Source organism: Pseudopodoces humilis, chromosome 5 (assembly GCF_049639895.1).
Source record: "Pseudopodoces humilis isolate 2021_Gansu_Grassland_sample_001 chromosome 5, ASM4963989v1, whole genome shotgun sequence".
Lineage (NCBI taxonomy): Eukaryota > Metazoa > Chordata > Aves > Passeriformes > Paridae > Pseudopodoces > Pseudopodoces humilis.
Window position 1 is genome coordinate 26,522,605 of NC_142204.1, and position 19,509 is coordinate 26,542,113.

At 47.3% G+C, this 19,509-nt stretch overlaps 6 protein-coding genes and 1 long non-coding RNA gene across 7 annotated transcripts; 4 read left to right on the forward strand and 3 right to left on the reverse strand.

Annotated features, from left to right (window-relative positions):
* Window positions 1-810: 810 nt before the first annotated feature.
* On the forward strand, window positions 811-1,640 carry LOC102114613 (histone H1.11L-like). The gene has a single exon (XM_005527716.3). The coding sequence runs from the start codon at window positions 811-813 to the stop codon at window positions 1,474-1,476; it is 666 nt and encodes a 221-aa protein (XP_005527773.2). The 3' UTR covers window positions 1,477-1,640.
* A 9-nt stretch (window positions 1,641-1,649) lies between these two features.
* LOC102114438 (histone H2A-IV) lies at window positions 1,650-2,321 on the reverse strand. Its single transcript, XM_005527715.3, has one exon. It carries the CDS (start codon window positions 2,277-2,279, stop codon window positions 1,890-1,892), a length of 390 nt encoding a protein of 129 aa, XP_005527772.1. The 5' UTR covers window positions 2,280-2,321; the 3' UTR covers window positions 1,650-1,889.
* A 133-nt stretch (window positions 2,322-2,454) lies between these two features.
* Window positions 2,455-3,522, forward strand: LOC102114244 (histone H2B 1/2/3/4/6). Its single transcript, XM_088054858.1, has one exon. The coding sequence runs from the start codon at window positions 2,630-2,632 to the stop codon at window positions 3,008-3,010; it is 381 nt and encodes a 126-aa protein (XP_087910984.1). The 5' UTR covers window positions 2,455-2,629; the 3' UTR covers window positions 3,011-3,522.
* A 736-nt stretch (window positions 3,523-4,258) lies between these two features.
* Window positions 4,259-4,796, reverse strand: LOC102100013 (histone H3). Its single transcript, XM_014256556.2, has one exon. The coding sequence runs from the start codon at window positions 4,757-4,759 to the stop codon at window positions 4,349-4,351; it is 411 nt and encodes a 136-aa protein (XP_014112031.1). The 5' UTR covers window positions 4,760-4,796; the 3' UTR covers window positions 4,259-4,348.
* Window positions 4,797-6,106: 1,310 nt separating this feature from the next.
* LOC102099828 (histone H2B 1/2/3/4/6) lies at window positions 6,107-6,609 on the reverse strand. The gene has a single exon (XM_005527721.3). It carries the CDS (start codon window positions 6,571-6,573, stop codon window positions 6,193-6,195), a length of 381 nt encoding a protein of 126 aa, XP_005527778.1. The 5' UTR covers window positions 6,574-6,609; the 3' UTR covers window positions 6,107-6,192.
* Window positions 6,610-6,913: 304 nt separating this feature from the next.
* LOC102099639 (histone H2A-IV) lies at window positions 6,914-8,268 on the forward strand. The gene is made up of 2 exons (XM_005527720.3): window positions 6,914-7,424; window positions 7,924-8,268. The coding sequence occupies exon 1, from the start codon at window positions 6,924-6,926 to the stop codon at window positions 7,311-7,313; it is 390 nt and encodes a 129-aa protein (XP_005527777.1). The 5' UTR covers window positions 6,914-6,923; the 3' UTR covers window positions 7,314-7,424; window positions 7,924-8,268.
* A 5,054-nt stretch (window positions 8,269-13,322) lies between these two features.
* Window positions 13,323-18,966, forward strand: LOC148184307 (uncharacterized). Its single transcript, XR_015772601.1, has 2 exons — window positions 13,323-14,637; window positions 14,835-18,966. It is a non-coding gene; the product is annotated as an uncharacterized LOC148184307 (long non-coding RNA).
* The last annotated feature ends 543 nt before the right edge of the window (window positions 18,967-19,509 follow it).

Below are 19,509 nucleotides of genomic sequence, written 5' to 3' on the forward strand. Positions count from 1 at the left end.
CTACTGTGCAGTGAGAAAAGAAGCATTTTGGGGAAAAATTTGGAATATAGTTCATTAAAATATTAATACAAAGGCATAGAAAACCCAGGGGGACAGAGAAGCAACTTATATATGTTATTCTGGGGCTTTAAAGATAGCTAATTATTTAAGAGAGCTGCTTTTCAGGTTAAAGTTTCTGGCAAAAAATGCCTTTCTTTTACTTGTTACCAAGTCTTGCTGGAGATAAATAGGACACTGTGTCCAAAGGTTTCATTATTTTGAAGAGATGAAGTCGCGTTATGGAAAACAACTCCTAACCCAGATACAGACCCGACTGACTACCTTGTGTTACTTGCATCTTTTCAAAGCTAATTTATGCTAAGAGAAGGTCTCGAGATTACCCCCATTTTTCAACACCTCGATGAAAAACCCTCTTGGAGACGTGTATCCCAGGTCACTGAGACGGTGGTGTCAGAAGCAAAGTTTTAATTCAAAAGGAGAGAGAAAAAATTTAAGCTCCAGCTCTACGTGCAATCCCCAAACTCGGGGATTACTGACTAGCCTGAAACTCGTTTCAAGTCTCGGTTGAAAGAAATGCCGCAAGGCAGAAATATTCTCTGTCCTCAGCAGGAATGCTCAGAAAGGGGGTGCGGCGGTGCAGCATTTTTTAAGAAAAATCCACTTTTGTGCCAGGGAAGAAACACAGGGCGGGCGGCGGGGAGCGGGGCAGGGGGCGGGGCGGGCTCTGGAGCGGACCAATCAGCGCCCGCCGCGCTGCTATAAAAGGGGGCGCCTCCAGAGCCGCGGCAGCCGCGTTCCTGCAGCGTCGCCATGTCCGAGAGCGCGCCCGCTCCCGCTGCTGAGGCAGCGCCCGCCGCCCCGGCCCCCGCCGCCAAGGCCGCCGCCAAGAAGCCGAAGAAGGCGGCGAGCGGCTCCAAAGCCCGCAAGCCCGCGGGGCCCAGCGTCACCGAGCTCATCACTAAGGCCGTGTCCGCCTCCAAGGAGCGCAAGGGGCTCTCTCTCGCCGCGCTCAAGAAGGCGCTGGCCGCCGGCGGCTACGATGTGGAGAAAAACAACAGCCGCATCAAGCTGGGGCTCAAGAGCCTCGTCAGCAAGGGCACCCTGGTGCAGACCAAGGGCACCGGCGCCTCCGGCTCCTTCCGCCTCAGCAAGAAACCCGGGGAAGTGAAGGAAAAAGCCCCCAAAAAGAAAACTACAGCGAAGCCCAAAAAGCCTGCGGCTAAGAAGCCTGCCAGCGCCGCCAAGAAGCCCAAGAAGGTGGTGACAGCGAAGAGCCCCAAGAAAGCCAAGAAGACGGCGGCCAGGAAAGCGGCCAAGAGCCCAAAGAAAGTAGCAAAGGCGGTCAAACCGAAGAAAGTGGCGGCAGCAGCGAAGAGCCCGGCTAAGGCAAAGGCAGTAAAGCCGAAGGCAGCCAAGCCGAAAGCTGCAAAGGCAAAAGTGGCCAAGGCAAAGAAGGCGGCTCCAAAAAAGAAGTAAAGCCACTGAGGAAGTCTTGCTCTGCATTTAAACCCAACGGCTCTTTTAAGAGCCACCCACATGCTCTTTTAAAAGTGCTGAAATCATGAGTAGGTGTATTTATACTGTAGTCTAAGGAGTTGTGGATAATGGCAGCTTTAGAAAAATCCTTTCCAATAGTTACAAGGTCAACATTTTTAAATACAATTTGCCACCATTTAAACGGTAATTAATACAATAATTACTGATACCATGTATAAAGGAATGATGGTCAAAGTGAGGGGTGCAAACAGAAAACAATGTATAAGCTATTCCATTTAGTGTTTTTTGCATTATTAGCTAGCAATTTAGCTCCTTAAGGAAAAAGTGTGTGGCTCTGAAAAGAGCCTTTGGGTTTCTCTGGTTGAAGGTCTGCAGCCTTTATTCTTCGGTGCTCACTTGGCTTTAGCCTTGTGGCTGTCGGTCTTCTTGGGCAGCAGCACGGCCTGGATGTTGGGCAGCACGCCGCCCTGCGCGATGGTCACCTTGCCCAGCAGCTTGTTGAGCTCCTCGTCGTTGCGGATGGCGAGCTGCAGGTGGCGGGGGATGATGCGCGTCTTCTTGTTGTCGCGGGCCGCGTTGCCCGCCAGCTCCAGGATCTCGGCCGTCAGGTACTCCAGCACGGCCGCCAGGTACACCGGGGCGCCGGCGCCCACGCGCTCCGCGTAGTTGCCCTTGCGCAGCAGCCGGTGCACGCGGCCCACGGGGAACTGCAGCCCGGCCCGCGACGAGCGCGACTTGGCCTTGGCGCGCGCCTTCCCGCCCTGCTTCCCGCGCCCGGACATGGCAGCGACTTCAGCGGCACCTACAGCAGCAGCGGCAGCGAGCTCAGGAAAGCCGGAAACACCGAGCGAACGCTGAGCGGGAGCCCCGCCTGCATTATATACAACTGGGCCGGAGCGGCAGCGCCCGTTCTGATTGGCTGCGAGAGAGGACTTGTTCGACGGCCAATGGGAGAGCGGCTCGGGTCGCGTCCAATAGCGAATCCCGGCGCCCTGCGCGGAGCCGAGGACCAGCCAATCGCGATGCGGCGCTGCCGGCAGCGCTGCTATAAAGTCGGCTCCCGAGGCCGAGGCGCTGTTGTGCGCTGCTGGTCGCATTGTCTAGAGCGAGTGAGGGAGCTGCGGTTGCTGCCATGCCCGAGCCGGCCAAGTCCGCCCCCGCGCCCAAGAAGGGCTCCAAGAAGGCGGTGACCAAGACGCAGAAGAAAGGCGACAAGAAGCGCAAGAAGAGCCGCAAGGAGAGCTACTCCATCTACGTGTACAAGGTGCTGAAGCAGGTGCACCCCGACACGGGCATCTCGTCCAAGGCCATGGGCATCATGAACTCCTTCGTGAACGACATCTTCGAGCGCATCGCCGGCGAGGCGTCGCGCCTGGCGCACTACAACAAGCGCTCCACCATCACGTCGCGGGAGATCCAGACGGCCGTGCGGCTGCTGCTGCCCGGCGAGCTGGCCAAGCACGCCGTGTCCGAGGGCACCAAGGCTGTCACCAAGTACACCAGCTCCAAGTAGGCGCTTTCTGCGTCCTCTGTCGGATATTTTCCACCCAAAGGCTCTTTTAAGAGCCACCCACCTTTTCAGCAAAGGAGCTTTAATTTCTTTATTTTAGCAGAATTTTTTTCAGAGTGTATTCTGTACCTTAGCATTGACTGTTTAATCCCAAATACCGAAAACAACTATTTAGTTAAGTAGTACAAATATAAGATCCTACTTAGATCCTATTTGTATTTTTTTAGGCTTGCATATTGTTTTCCCTACTGAGCCCTTCTATTTACTGATAAGCCTTCATTTTGCTCATTATGTAAGAGTTGCTTCAATTGCCAGGCCTTTAAAGGGCACCTTTCCTGTGCCATCCACCTCCTGTAAATCAGCCAGTCCTTTCTGAAAAGAGGGAGTTCAAATCTGCCCTGGGTTTCAGCCGTGGCCTCTCCCCTCTCATATCTCTCACAGAAAAATGCCATGTATTTCAAAGGTGCCTTCCTGAATTTATAGGGTAGGGAAATACTTTTTTCTCTTTTTAACTGTTTTATAGGTCTTCCCGATCTGAAAAATAAAATTTAAAACAAATGCCTTAAAATATTAATAGAGCACTTACCTATTAATTCATTTTATTAGTTGAAATCTTTTAACAACTTGCTAACGGCTTGAGAACTAAATAGCATAAAGTGATTTCTTAGTCCCTGCTGCCCCCTTATGGGTGTTCCCAGCTTTTTTTTTTTTTTTTACTAAGTCTCATTATACTGAGCTCCTGCATATTAAAAATTATTTTATAAACCCCCGTAAGGTTCTAAATTTCATTTACATTAATCCTCGAGGTTTTCCAGACAGTAACGTGTGTTTCATGAACAGTAGGTGAGGGCTATAAAGTAAGGAATGTGAAAATACATTAGTTAAAGGAGATAAGCAGTCTCAAATAATAGATTTTACATCCCTGTGACTGTGCCTGACGACACAGCTCTTAGCAAAGAGCGAGTACATAAACTACTGTGTCTGCAGTTATCCCGGGGGAAAAACTTAACACCTTTTAGAAATGTAACTGGCTCCAAAATAGGTAGAAGTCCTACAGCTCATCACAAGTTTTAGTCTTACCTCAAACTATCAGGAAAAGGAAACTTAACAGCTACTTCGATATATGACAAAAGCAGTAATTATAAGAGCTCAAGAATAATTATATAAAGATACACCCCCAGAACATAAAAGCTCCCTTTTTCTCCAACTACTGAAAATGTATTCATTTCATACCAGTGCACAGCTCTTCTAATTGTGCATGTGGTGGCTCTTAAAAGAGCCTTTGGGTCCGTGTGGGTTTGCCTCCGTGCCTGGGCGGAAAGGGCTGCGGCAGGAGACTCTTCAGGCGCGCTCGCCGCGGATGCGGCGGGCCAGCTGGATGTCCTTGGGCATGATGGTGACGCGCTTGGCGTGGATGGCGCACAGGTTGGTGTCCTCGAAGAGCCCCACTAGGTAAGCCTCGCTGGCCTCCTGCAGCGCCATGACGGCCGAGCTCTGGAAGCGCAGGTCCGTCTTGAAGTCCTGCGCGATCTCGCGCACCAGGCGCTGGAAGGGCAGCTTGCGGATCAGCAGCTCCGTGGACTTCTGGTAGCGCCGGATCTCGCGCAGCGCCACCGTGCCGGGCCGGTAGCGATGCGGCTTCTTGACGCCGCCCGTGGCCGGCGCGCTCTTGCGGGCAGCCTTGGTGGCCAGCTGCTTGCGGGGCGCCTTCCCGCCTGTCGACTTACGCGCTGTCTGCTTCGTGCGCGCCATGGCCCAGCCCCAGCAAAAAGCCGATCGCGACCAGCACAACGCACACTGCACCGGCCGCCCCGCTCCCCCGGCATTTATAAGCCGCCGCCCGCGCCCATTGGCCGCCCTCGCGGCACCGCCCGCCTGCCATTGGACGCTTCGCTCGAGCCCGGGAAGAGGCCCCGCCTCCGGGGCGGGAAACGCGCCCCCTGCTCGCCCCGCCCCGGCCCCTTCCCGCAGCCCCTTGCCAGGCGGAGGAGGGGCGGCGGCACCGCAGCGAGCGCTACGGTGCGCTCCCGCTGCCCGAGCCTCGGGTTCGCCCTCTTTCTTTGCAAAGCCGCTCCACCCGCGTCCCGGCCCGGCCTCGGCACCGCTGCCTAAAGCTGCCGCCGCCGCCGGCCGCCTCCTTCCCCGAGGGCTCGCGGTGCCTTCCCGCTCGGCAGCCGCGTTCGGTCGAGGGCCGCGGCAGAAAGGCCGAAGGCGCGGGGGGCAGCCGACTTGCCCGGCCAAGCTTACCCGGCTGCCGCCCCGGTGGCAGTGGCGTGTCTGTGGCGGGGGGCGCTTCACGGTGAAGCGCGGGCTGCGAGCCGCGAGCGGCACCAATCAGCGGGAGGCGCCTGAGGCGGCCGGGCCCGCCCGCGGGGAGGCTCCGCGTAGTCCTCACTCAGGTCGGACCGAAAGCGGCAGAGGGCCCAGCCCTGCCCGCCCGCCCCCAGCGCCGCCCGCTGCTCGGCGGCGGAGTCTGTGGGGAGCGGGGACAGAGGCGGTGGGGAGAGGGAGGGGGACGAAAACTGGCAAAGATACACACTGTGCTCGGTGCTAGCGACTGTGCAGAACTGCATTTTGGGGACGAAAAAGCAAAGCAGAGTTTCGTTTTTCTTCCCCCGGTCGCTTATGAAAACGCAGTTTGCTGGTAATGAAGGAGAGCGAGTATCCATAGCGGATCCCTTTGCTCAGAATCAAAGAACTTAAAAGCAAGGCCACAGGGTCGTTTGGAACTGCCTGTGCCTTTAATGTCTCCGAATGAGACTTTCGTTAGCGTAGCTTTACTGGAAAATACAACGTACTGGCTGTCAGAGCATTGGTTTTGGCCGTTAAGACTAGGGACAGCATTTATTTCTTAAGCTACTTCTCCTACATTGTAAACATAAGAAGGCTTCTTAGACTTTTAAGGGCATTATATACACCAGCGGATTCGTTGAAGCAGATGCAGGATGTAACCATTTATAGCGAATATGGCACAACCGGCTTCCCTTGAGATTCACGGTACTATTACAACGCAGCTACACATGTCCCCCCCTCCCCAGGCACCCCCTCCGAAAACAAAAAAATAACGGGACAATGAAGGGGACAGGTAAGCACTCCCTCCAGTGTCAGCTCCTTTGCTGAAAAGGTGGGTGGCTCTTAAAAGAGCCTTTGGGTGGAAAATATCCGACAGAAGACGCAGAAAGCGCCTATTTGGAGCTGGTGTACTTGGTGACAGCCTTGGTGCCCTCGGACACGGCGTGCTTGGCCAGCTCGCCGGGCAGCAGCAGCCGCACGGCCGTCTGGATCTCCCGCGACGTGATGGTGGAGCGCTTGTTGTAGTGCGCCAGGCGCGACGCCTCGCCGGCGATGCGCTCGAAGATGTCGTTCACGAAGGAGTTCATGATGCCCATGGCCTTGGACGAGATGCCCGTGTCGGGGTGCACCTGCTTCAGCACCTTGTACACGTAGATGGAGTAGCTCTCCTTGCGGCTCTTCTTGCGCTTCTTGTCGCCTTTCTTCTGCGTCTTGGTCACCGCCTTCTTGGAGCCCTTCTTGGGCGCGGGGGCGGACTTGGCCGGCTCGGGCATGGCAGCAACCGCAGCTCCCTCACCCGCTCTAGACAATGCGACCAGCAGCGCACAACAGCGCCTCGGCCTCGGGAGCCGACTTTATAGCAGCGCTGCCGGCAGCGCCGCATCGCGATTGGCTGGTCCTCGGCTCCGCGCAGGGCGCCGGGATTCGCTATTGGACGCGACCCGAGCCGCTCTCCCATTGGCCGTCGAACAAGTCCTCTCTCGCAGCCAATCAGAACGGGCGCTGCCGCTCCGGCCCAGTTGTATATAATGCAGGCGGGGCTCCCGCTCAGCGTTCGCTCGGTGTTCCCGGCTTTCCTGAGCTCGCTGCCGCTGCCGCTGTAGGTGCCGCTGAAGTCGCTGCCATGTCCGGGCGCGGGAAGCAGGGCGGGAAGGCGCGCGCCAAGGCCAAGTCGCGCTCGTCGCGGGCCGGGCTGCAGTTCCCCGTGGGCCGCGTGCACCGGCTGCTGCGCAAGGGCAACTACGCGGAGCGCGTGGGCGCCGGCGCCCCGGTGTACCTGGCGGCCGTGCTGGAGTACCTGACGGCCGAGATCCTGGAGCTGGCGGGCAACGCGGCCCGCGACAACAAGAAGACGCGCATCATCCCCCGCCACCTGCAGCTCGCCATCCGCAACGACGAGGAGCTCAACAAGCTGCTGGGCAAGGTGACCATCGCGCAGGGCGGCGTGCTGCCCAACATCCAGGCCGTGCTGCTGCCCAAGAAGACCGACAGCCACAAGGCTAAAGCCAAGTAAATGCTTTGTGTGGCTCATCGTGAAACAAAGGCTCTTTTCAGAGCCGCCCACATTCGTCATAAAGGGTTGTGTCACTGCTATTTTCGTTCTCTACTGAAAGGAGACTGATACGTAAGTTTGTGTTTTCATTAGTTTTTAATTATGCTCTTCTTTATTTCTTTCTCCCTGTTCCTTGACCGAGACTGTTTACTGCTAGTTTTCTTTTTCTTAAAACAACTTAGGTTTTTTTTCACTGAGATTTTTTCTCATTTCATGCCTTTTTAGATTTCTTAATTTTTTTTTTCTCGGCTAATGCATTGGTATTTTCAATGTTTCAACAGTGGGAATTAAGAGTTTTTTAGTGGTATGAATATCACTTGTCCTGGTCAGCTAGCTCCAACTTTGCTGTAAGCGCTCTATTCACTACGTGTTAGAGGAAAACATTAGAGACTTTTTAGCAATCTGGGTTGTTCCTGTTTCCTTTAAGATTACTAAGGAGAAGGTAGTCACTGTTGTACCATCGTGTTTCAGAGAAGGGTGAATGGGAAAGGAAGTAAAACTTGCAGAATTAAACCCCTAAATAGTATAATGTGGTCCTGGTAGTAACCTTGAACAGATTGTTTCTCAACAGGAGGCGTGTTCCTAGCCTCGGGCTCCTGATTGCTCCACTTTTGGTGCCTTTTAACACTCGCGCATGAAGCTGTATCACCGGCGTTCCTTAGCAGGTTTGTAGAGCACTGGGAAATGTTTCAGGCAGGTACGAGTTGCCAGTGTTCCCAAGGAGCGGCCTGATGTGATGTGCCACTACATTACCTGTGATGGTCACTGCATTACATTGGAAAGAGCACAATCTCTTTCGATTTCGTTTTTGTGGCACTGATCACTGGATCCACGCCCTCTTCTCCCTGTGCGAAACGAGGAGTTTCGAGCCGGCATTTGTTTTTGGGAGAAAGTGAGTCAGTCTTAGAAAAGCTGCTGGTATTACAGCAGGTCACAGTGTTGCTTTTAATTCTCTGGTGCTGTCCTGCTGGCTTCCAATTTCCTTCTGGCTTTATTTGGGCTCCTTCTGGCTTATTTTTCTTTATTGCTCATGGCTGCAGAAGCCAGAAGCTTCTTGGCTTCATGAGTCTTTGCCTTGCTGTTTGTGGTACTGCAGCAACAGGAGCAGTTTTCAATGTGACCGTGTCTTTCTCCATCCTCCAGTACAGGGAAAAGTAGATATGACTTAACATCTGTGACCTGGTGTTCACTGAATTTAATTTCCCTAAAACTGAGGCAGTGCTAAGCTCACCATTCCACAGGGGAAGGAGGTCTACATATGTTTGTTCCACATAACAAAATTGTTCTCTGCATATTGGATTCTAGAAAACAACGGGAAAGGCTTCTAAGAAAAACTGTGTATGCATCATCTCGATGTTGTGTGACTGGAATAAAATTCTAGTTTGTATCTCAAGAAACTTCCAACAGAACGATTTTGTGGGTTTATTTTCCTTACAAAAGAATTCTGTGGTATTAAGGGTACAGTGGTAATAGTCAAGAAAAGATATGTAATTAATTATTGTTGTCATTCCCCTCATTTTTTTCTGCTAAAGAATGTGCTTAGTCATTATGTAGTATTGAGTTACAAACGTGGGAAATAAAGCCAGAAAATAAAGATAGGGCTACGTGAAGTCTAAATTATGAAGGGTTGCAGGACCTCAAAGGTATATTTTGCAGCCAGACACTTGTGAAAATGCTTTATAGATGTGGTTTACCAAAACTGGGCTAAGAGAGCAGAACTGCTTTGAAAATGTCTTTCCTAAAAGAGCTGGTGTGAACACGGGCAGCCTCCTTTGATCGGCACAGATGGCCTTCTGGATATTTGACAATAACTTGTTTATGCAACACCAGACTGGGAGAGGAAGGTGAAAATTGGAGCACTTAACAACTCTGAGTGGACAGATTTTTGGGCAGGGCATTACTAAGCCCCCCATTCTGCCCATTGATGCCGCATCCCCCACTCACCTCCCTCTCCCCCTGCCACCCCCTGTGCTTGAGGGAAGGAGTGTGAGCGCAGTTTGGAAAAGCAAGATGCACTCTGGATCCCGGCTGTGCCTTAAAACAAAGGAATCACATACGAATTTGTGGTTGTTTTGGTTCTTTTTTTCCTTAGTTGTGCGTTTTGCAATTTAATCTTTTGATTTGGGCACGTTAAGGAGGAGAGCTGGGCTGAAGCTGAGTTATCCCATTGCTGCATAAATACAGCAGTGGGGGAGTGTGGGAGGTGAGTAACGGAGTGGATGATTCCCACCAGGAACCATCATTTCTCCAGCAACAACGAAATCCTTTGTGTTTGTTGGTCAGGCCTTGACAAGCTGATATTTTCCTGCTCCCTGTCCTGGGATCAGGGATGGTGATTTAAGGACTAATGCGCCTCTGGGAGGAGGGTGGCAGGAAAATTAATCCACAAACACCAGAGGTTTATGTCTAAAAAGGAGACAGAGGAGTCCTTTTACTTTATTCAAATAAAGGGAGAGGCCATGGGGCATTCCCCTGGGGTCTCTCAGTTTTTTATCTTAATTTCTGAATTATCTTAATTTCCCAACCACAAGTCCCTCTCTCTTTCCCCATTGGCTGAGGTACTTGAGAGGTACAGATTTCCCAGAACCCCTGATACCTAAGATTCCCCTCTAATGTATAACCCTCCCCCTTAATTTTTAATTCTTATGGAATTTATGGTGTTTCCCCAGTGTCTCTTTCACCTTTCAATATCCAGTTTCATTTACCTGCAAACATACAGTTTGTTTGTAAAGGCTTTGTAATCTTTTTCCATTCATCAATCATTGGAATCCATCCCCATCCCATTGTTCCTTTTATCTCTCAGTGCTAGTTTCATCTATCAGCAGACCCACAGCTTGTTTGTAAAGACAAATCCATCATTCCTCTCAAGGGCAAATGGCAGGGCGGGGTAACACAGGATGGAGCAGGACTTCCCAGTGGGAATGGGGGTGTTTCAGCTTTGGAGCTCAACAGGTTGTGCTACTCTATGGCTTCTACCAACACCCTGAACTGCAAGAGGCCCCTGGGAGCAGCAGGGAAAGGCAATGAAAAGGCTTGGATGTCTCCTGGAAGGAGAGAGAAGGGCCCTGGATTTTTAAATCCAGGAACAAGAGATTTCTTCTTCAGTTTCACCCCAGCCTCCAATTAAAGTATTTTTTACTTTACCATTGTCAGGGTTGTAGGGTGAAGCAGAAAAGTAGACACTATTCAGTTCAGACAAATGCTGTAAATTAATCCCAGCTCCTTTGCAGTTTCCTGGTGTTTCCCCTCATTCTTTATCCCATGCCATTTCCTGTTGAGAAATGTGAGCTGCTGTGGTAAATCTGAAGTACAACACATACACATCTTATGGGGTTTTGCATGATGTGTAAGTATCAGTTAAGGCTAAAACTCCAGCAGCTGCATATGCCTGTGAAATGTGACCTTTTCACTTCCTTCATGGGGGTTTTAACAGTGATTTCAGAAGCCCCTGAATGTAGAGTAGAACAGACTCGGATAAATTCGGCATCCTGAGCCAGCTCAGCTGTCTGGGCACCCAGGTCTGCCTGTGATGCAGTCAGTCCAGTCTGCTGCTGCTTGGAGCACAGGCAGAGGCATCTCTGTTTAAAGATGTATTTTGATGTGTTGAAAGATTGGAGTTATGCCATTCTCATGGCAATTTTTGTCCTCTTTTCTAATTGGAATAATCTTGCTGTGTCCCTAGAGCATAAGGAAAAAAACCAAAAACAACCAAAACTTGATCATGTGGAGTGTTCAGATTGTTTATTGTTGCAGTGGCTGCTATTTGCCACAAAAGGAAAAGAGGCTGAATACCACAGATGTGTGCATTTCTTCACAGTTCTGATACCGCACAAAAGGAGATTAATGTCCTTTCCACTGTTTGAAGTTCACATTTCAGATGTAACACTCTATGTGTGCTCTCTTCTTCTTTCAGGAATTATTTCTTCCATTTTCCTATGACGTTTGCAAGTAAAATAATCCTCATGTAAAATAACTAGGAGTACAAGCACAAAAAGGCTGTGGATTTTGTGTGGGATTAAAATTCTGATCTGTTCTGTAACTGTTTTCAATCTACTTATTTTCTAGTTGTAAAGTGCATTATGTTCAGAATTGCTTCCTGAGATTTTCAGTGTTAAAAATGAAAGTATGAAGTTTTTTGAACAATACCTTCTATCATTTTTGACAAAGAATGCTTTTGGAACAACTTCTTTGAAAGCACTGCAGTCAAATAATTCAGTTCTTTGTAGCCATGAAAGAAATCTAACTGAAAACACCCTTTCCACCTACATAGGCCTCTAGCTCTGTGACCCCAGTCCCTGAGGAAAAAGCTGCCTCTGCTCCCTGTAATGATTCTTCCTTCCCCACAGATGTGTGAGCTGGGAAGGCAGAAGTTTCCAGCTGCATTCCCATCTACCTTCAGCCCTCTCCTCCAGTGAGATTTGTGTCACGTCTTGAGCTGTGTTGTTCTGTGAATGGCACAATCCTTAGACCAAGTTTAGGAACCTGAAGTCTCAATTTCTTTCTTTTCCTATCTAACCAGGGCAGATTTTCACCACTGGCCAAAAACATTACATCAAGGTGTGTAAGACCAAATATTTTTCCCTAGCTGCAGTTAATGCTTTCTCCTGCAATTGTAATTGTTTTCAAATATAATATTTCCTATTTAAAATGGGAAAGAAAACCTCTGAGAAACTAACACTGAAATATTTTCTTTTGGGTGTCAGGTAATTATATTTTGTGGCCATTAAGATAAATTATTTCAGGTTTGAGAGCAGATATTGCTTTACTTCATTAATAAAAACAAAACAAGCATTAAAAAAAACCAAACAAAACCCCACCAAAATCAAAAACCCTCAAAAATCCCACAAAACTTCAGGAAGTAGCAGAAAATTGCTAAAGAGAGTCTGTGATTTCACCTTTTGATCCAGGTGTTTGGCATCTATTTCTCATTTCTGATACACTGTTCAGTGAGTTAACTAGAGAATACAGATACACGTTTCCCCAGATGGTGTATTTCACTTTTGCAGAAATAAAAAGAGAGGGTGTTTTCTTATTTAAACATAATGAATGAATATAAATTTTATTGTGGGGATGTTTGTCTAGAGAAGAAATATGTTCTCCCAGGAGTGATATTGACTTTCTTTTTCTAGTAAAAATGAAATAGGGGAAAATTTTGTAACTGGTTGTATTATTCTTAAGTATTCTCTTTTTTTTTTTTTTCTGGTTATTTACTACAAGATTAAACTGTAATGTCACTTTGATCATTTGAGATGCAAAAAGTTGCTGATAAAATAAAAAAAATTTTGACAAAAATGTTTGTATTACCAGGTATGAATATTCCCCATATTTCAGATGTTGTGAATCAAGAGGTGTTTTGAAAGTAAACATGGAGGGTAGATTAAAAGACAATATGAGGGGCCTGTTTATAGATTATGCTTTCAAGCACTTCTCAATTCTGAGAATTGTTTGGATTAATAACTTTGCATTGGATGATCAAGAAGCTGGAGCCCTAGGGCACATGAGCTGATGGCAGTGTAAATTTTTTGATAAAAATAATGTCACAAACACAGAACAAGCTGAAACTGGTAAGACAGAAGCAGAATAAAGCTGGGCCAGGGAACCAAACCCAAAAAATGAGATAACTTCAGAAGGAGGCCAGCCCTGTGACCAAAAAACTCAATATGATGTCAAGGGACCACCATCAAGAATGAAATTATTGGATTTGGGGATTGGGTGATGGGTGTCACAGACATAATTTGGGTTGCAATCTGCTATAGGGAGTTCCTCTTTGAAGGCACTCAGCTCTATCTCCTCTGCATACTGGATAAAGAAACTATTTACTCAGTGAATTGGAAACTGATCTTCCAAGAGGAACCTAGGGCAGGAAAATTGTTAGAGGGGGCACCTGCTTAGTTCCTTCATGTTTTGGTGGCAGCAGCAATAATACCTGCTCTACCAGGGTGTTGTATTTGAACACCATGCCCTCTTACTGGTGCTGGGTGATGTCATCTGGGTAGGGTGTCTTTACAAAGATGACTCCTCTGAAATAAATAGGAAAGAACAGTAAAGAACATGGATTATGGAATAATTAGCTGTCATATGATTTTATACTCACAGTAGCTGCACTAGTGGTTTTGAATATTCATCCTATAGTGGTATGAAATTTTTAAGATTTGTTGTTTTTGCTGAGCTTTAAATCCTACTACTTTTACCTCTGGTGAAAACAAGTTCAAAATTTCTCCATGGTAGTAGCTCTTTGTGAGTTCAGGGACTTTGTTCTCAGCCCTGTTAGAAAAATGAATTATGTTACAATCAGATCTGATGTCAAATGCTATGACCACATTATAGCCCCCTAATATTGTCTTATCATTCATACTGAAATTAAAAGAAGCAATCAGCAACCTTTTGTTTTCTGTTTAGGACAGGGTTTCATAGGCCTAGTAGTAATTTCACACACTGAAAAAATCTATTAAAAAAAACCTCTGAATTTCTGTGACAGCTTCTAATGAAGGGTGCAGCATGGAGCACGCAAACATAGGAAGGGCTAAACGAACACTTATGAGCTGGAAAGCCAAAAGGCATCACTGAGCTCAAACTTTAAATCAGGCAGCAGGGCCTTCCCATGATAGCTGTAGTTTCCACTGGGGTATTTTTACACAACTGATTTTACAGAATAGCCACAGAAAAATTCTTCTGGTGACCATAATCAACTGTCAAAATATGAGCACTTCTTTGTGCTTTTCTAGTGACCCAGGAAAACTTGAAAAAGCCTAGAGACTGGAAAATACAATGGTTTATTAATCTTTTAAAGTATTAGACATATACAGGCACTCAGAATAAGCAACCTATGTTTCAGAGTTTGCACTTAAGCACTTGGAGAGATAGCAAAACACCATTTCAAGCTTCATTTCAAAACATCATTTCTAGCAAAACACCATTTCCCTATTCCAGTTACATTTGGAGAATGCCTCTTCCCACTGGATATGTTGAATCCAATCTGAGAAGGCCCCATAACACTTCAAACTGAAATGAACATTTATTAGGCAATAGGTGACAGATTTATGAGACCTGGTGCCTGTCTCCTTACCCGTACTACCAAAGAATATGCAAGTCAATACTAGAAAGTTTGCTTTTGTGATTCTGTGGTGTGGAGAGGGCCCACAGCAGGCTGAGGGTCAGATGAAAGAGTTAACAGAAAGAAGAAGCCAGCAGGATTCCTCTGTGTCCATGAGAAGAGGAGAAAGAAGATAAAGGTAGAGGAAAACAAGGAACATCTGTGCTGTGAGGAACACCACGGAAAAACAAGGTCTGTATTTTGGATTTTTGGTGATACTTTCTCAAAACAGTGCTTCCACCAATGGACTTGAGGGGTGGTGTGGTGATGGCCAATGGAATGGGGTGCACTATGGGGTGAGAAGGGGATAAAAACGTTGTGTGCAGGCACAATAATGGCTTGGATGAAGTTTCTTACAGATCTGCTTTGTGTCGTGTCTGCTCCCACAGCACCGTCTGGTGACGTGAAGCACAACAAACCGGTGGGGACGGACGGGGGGAGCAGAGCCCTGCAGGACCCTGAGAGCGGCGAGGGGAGCAGCCAAAGGAGAATTTGGCATCCGGAGTTGAAACTCCAGGTGAGCCACGGGGAGCACAGACCGGTGAGGCCTCTGGCATCTGGCATATTTACCAGGTGAGCCATCGGTTAGAGGAAAATGGGCTCGAATTTATCAAGAGAAGAGAGCACAGTTTTGTCTGCGTGGAAAGCTTTGCTTCAAAGCAAAGGCATTAAAATTAAAGATGATGCTCTTTGTAGCATGTTACTATGGGCTAAATCCCAAAATCTGTGCACTGATGTAAATACAGCTTTTTCCGTTAGACGGTGGAAAGCCGTTGGGGACAGACTGTGGGATGTGATCTCGCAAGGGGACAAAGCAGCTGTAAATTTAGCTACGACGTGGAGACAGCTTTATGATGTTTTAAGAGAGCGGAGGATGAAGCAGAAGGTGGAACGAGAGCCAGGGCAAGGCACGGGAGCTGGTGGGCAACAACAGATGGCTGAGGTTCGGTCTGGTGCTGTGCCCCTCCCTGGGGGACAGCCTGCTGGAGTCGCTTCCGTGGGGGCTTCGTCAGGCTCTGCTGATGCGGGGACCGAGCGGTCACGGAGCAATACCCCCCGATATTTGTCTCCGAGAGACCGCGTACAACCGGTGTATCCTTCTCCTGCACAGCAGGAGTTAAACGCGAGGCACAAATACCTTCCTCCTGCCCGGCAGTTAGCAGAGCTGACCTTGAGAGAGACACAAGCCCAGCCGTCTGCCCCCCCGCTTTCTTCTGAGTCAGATGAAGGAACGGAGCTGTTGAGAGTCTCTCCTCCATTACCTGATTCTAACAGAGAAGATGATGAATTGGCAGAGATGAGAAACTCTGGCCAGAAGCGTGGGTCTGCTTCTCGTAAATCTCGTAGTAGATCTAAGCTTGCTGCTCCCTGGACTTTACCTTCTTGTGAAGTGTCTGTGGTGCTGCTCAACCCTGCCCAGTTTTGGGAATCTGTCAAGGAAAAGGCACTGGAGATGTGTGATGGGAACTTAATAGAAAAACTAGGTCTGCCAGCAACAACCAATGCGCCGAGCACTGATACAGATGTTGTTAGTAATGATCACACAGCCTTTCCTGCTCCCAAAGCAATTCCTAACACAGGACAGAATTATACACATAAAACATTTTCCTGGGGATTTGTTAAATCCCTTCTGTCAAAGGTCGCCCAATTTGGTGTTAATTCTCCTGAGGTAATGCAATTGGTTCATGTTATTAATGTTTATAGGGTTGCTCCATGTGATATAAGACACCTTGCTATGATTTTGTTTGAACCTGTACTGTATGATATATTTCAAGATATGTGGAGGGAGTTAGTCGAGAGTGCTGCCTTAAACAATATGAAACTCCCACAGCAACACCCCTGTCATGGGGTGGGAGTTGATGCCTTGATGGGCACTGGGCCTTTTGACGACCCACAGTTACAGGCCCAGTGGGATCCTTTGGTTTTGGCACAGGCTCAACAAATAGGCATCAGTGCTCTAATTAAAACAATGGAGCTTGCACCTCCGAAACAGAAATGTTTTACTCCCGAAGAGCAAGGACGGGGAATGGCACAATGCCCAAAAAATAATGAGCAAAAGATGAAAGCTAAAACAAATTTGAGCTGTAAGACTATTTGCAATCGCTGTGGTAAATCTGGACACTACACTAAACAATGCAAACAGAAAGCTGTTGCAGGGAAACTGGAAGAAGAGCACAAAGCAGTGTGGGGGGACAAATACGCCAACAACCACGAGTTCTCCCAGCACTGAAAAGCTGTCAATTTGTGGACAATATTCAGGGGCCATAAGGGGCTCCACAGAGGTAAATACATAGATATACCCACCATGTACACAGTAACTATTGCAATAAAGCAAATATGTAAAGTTCCTCTTGATGCCTATAGTCCCACAGGACACAGGCTGAGTGCTTTTTCGATATGGAGATCAAGCAGTATTATTAAAGGTATTTATGTACGTTTAGGGATTATTGATGCTGGTTACCTGGGACAAATTCATGATATGGTATCTGTTAGTGAACCCCCTATTATCATTCTGAAAGGTACTTGCATTGCTCAACTTGTTCCCTTTGTGAGTTGTGTTCCAAATACAGTGGACTGGAGTGGTGGCACAGTAGGTTTTGGATCTACAGGAGCACCTCGAGTATTTTGGACTCAGAAAGTGACAGAGAAATGTCTGGAAAGAACATGTGTCATCACAGCCAAGGGACATCATGCAGAGACTATAACAATAACAGGTTTGATTGACACCGGAGCAGATGTAACTATAATGTCGCAGCTTTACTGGCCTCAGACGTGGCCTCTTACACAAAAGGGTTCTGGAATTATTGAACGGGGTGGTTCAACTACAGGTGCTCTGTCTGCCATTGAGATTAATGTAAAACACCCTGATGACCAACAAGCCTAACATCAGGCCTTATGTTGTTTGTTCCCAAAATAATTTGGGGGGGGAGATTGCTTATCTCAGTGGGGTGTCAAAATCACTACGGATTTTTAGCAGGGGCCACTGGGATGCAGGGCCTTAAACATCCAGGCCCTGACATGGTCTGTCTGGGTCAGCCAGTGGCACCTCACTATTGAAAAGCTTGCTGCCCTGCAAGAATTGGTTGCAGAGCAGCTGCAAGCTGGACATATTGAAAAATCATTCAGCCCATGGAATACCCCCTTTCTTTTTATAAATAATAAATAAAATAAATCAGGGAAATGGAGACTTTTGCATGATTTGCGACAGGTAAATGCTTTAATGAGTTACCAGAATACCTGAATTTGGTAATTTTAAGTATGTTTATGTCACAGTTGACGCTTTCATGCAATGGTCACACTAGCATTTACAGGAGAAGCAGCTTGTGATGCTATTCATCATTTTTGTCATGCTTTTTCTATTTTAGGAGCTCCATCACACAGAAAGACAGATAATGGCCCTGCCGATGCTTCTCAAAAGCTGCAAATGGTTTTCTGTATTTGGGGCATTGATCATTCTACAGGTATCCCTCATGCCTCTACGGGCCAAGCAATCACTGAAACAGTTCATGGCATTTTTAAGCTCCAAAATGAAAAACAGAAAGGGGGAATGCAACAGGAACCCCCTCAAGTGAGATTAGATAAGGCAGTTTATGTCTTAAATTTTTAAAGTCCCTTGTCTCATTCACAGTTGTCTCCTATTTTCTATAATTTTTCCTCTCTGAATTCTAAACAATCAGACCTTGGTAGAAATACTAAGGTGTGGGTTAAAGATTTACTTACTGGAGTGTGGTCTGGTCCCATGGAATTAATAACTTGGGGAAGGGGATATGTTTGTGTTTTGACAGACAATGGCCCTGGTTGGGTTCCTGCTCTCTGTATTAAGCCTTACCTAGAGCATGCAAAATTGAACAGGATGGGTGGTCCTACAGCCAAAGCAGAGTGTGTGGATGACACTGGCTGAGACCATACATCAGGATATGTTGTGTTTGTGAATTTATCAGATTTTAACAAATTAAATCACAGGAGTGGTTTAGATTTTAAAGAAAGAGTTATTCACTTATGGGTGGATGAATAATGGGAATAGTTAAGTAGTTTCTTTGTAGGGTGGGGCATCACTGTATGGTTAAAAGCATGGCTAAGAATCAGATTGTCAGTTTTGCTGGTGATTATAATTGTTGTTTTGTATCTCCCTTGTTTGCCTGGATTTCTGCAAAGGGCCCTGCAGAAATCCTTGGCAGCTGTGTTTGCTCAAATACAAAGAAAACGGGCAACTGTGGCTGAGGGTCAGATGAAAGAGTTAACAGAAAGAAGAAGCCAGCAGGATTCCTGTGTGTCAGTGAGAAGAAGAGAAAGAAGATAAAGGTAGAGGAAAACAAAGAACATCTGTGCTGTGAGAAACACCATGGAAAAACAACATCTATGTGTATTTTGGATTTTTGAGGATACTTTCTCAAGACGGTGCTTCCACCAATGGACTTGAGGGGTGGTGTGGTGATGGCCAATGGAATGGGGTGCACTACGGGGTGAGAAGGGGATAAAAACGCCATGTGCAGGCACAATAAAGGCTGAAGGATGAAGTTTCTTATGGATCTGCTTTCTGTTACGACTGCTCCCACAGTGACGCTGTGGCCCCTCTACTAATTAGGTATTTTCAGAAGTTCACAATATATAGTGGAAATTTAGGATTATTCAGATGCAGTTTGAAAGTGATAATGGCTTTGATCTGCATCTATGGTGGTATGTCAATATCCAAGAATATCCAAGAATGACAGGGAGTGACTCAGAAAGCCTGCATTTTGAGCCTAATTAGTAACTATGTAATAAAGTCTGGTAGTTTACAAAGTCGGCCCAGAGGGTCTAGTTTCTTAGTATTTAATGGTTTTACTACAACTAGTGACAGATAAATGCAGAAAAAGTCAGATAAGTAAAAAAAAAAATCTCAATCATCACATGTTTTCTTATTTGCAAGGAGAACTTAAAGCAGTCATGGGGAGAAGCTAGGCAAGTCACTGTAAAAAAATCACTTATACAATAGAATTATAAAGACAAATGGGAAAGATAAAGATGTTTGGAAGTACTTCTAAGTTATATTTATCACAGGGCTATTTGCAAGAGGTTAAGGAA

Excerpts from the sequence above, each read along its gene's own strand:
- LOC102114613 (XM_005527716.3), top strand. The coding sequence starts at position 811 with ATGTCCGAGAGCGCGCCCGCTCCCGCTGCTGAGGCAGCGCCCGCCGCC.
- LOC102114438 (XM_005527715.3), bottom strand. The coding sequence starts at position 2,279 with ATGTCCGGGCGCGGGAAGCAGGGCGGGAAGGCGCGCGCCAAGGCCAAG.
- LOC102114244 (XM_088054858.1), top strand. The coding sequence starts at position 2,630 with ATGCCCGAGCCGGCCAAGTCCGCCCCCGCGCCCAAGAAGGGCTCCAAG.
- LOC102100013 (XM_014256556.2), bottom strand. The coding sequence starts at position 4,759 with ATGGCGCGCACGAAGCAGACAGCGCGTAAGTCGACAGGCGGGAAGGCG.
- LOC102099828 (XM_005527721.3), bottom strand. The coding sequence starts at position 6,573 with ATGCCCGAGCCGGCCAAGTCCGCCCCCGCGCCCAAGAAGGGCTCCAAG.
- LOC102099639 (XM_005527720.3), top strand. The coding sequence starts at position 6,924 with ATGTCCGGGCGCGGGAAGCAGGGCGGGAAGGCGCGCGCCAAGGCCAAG.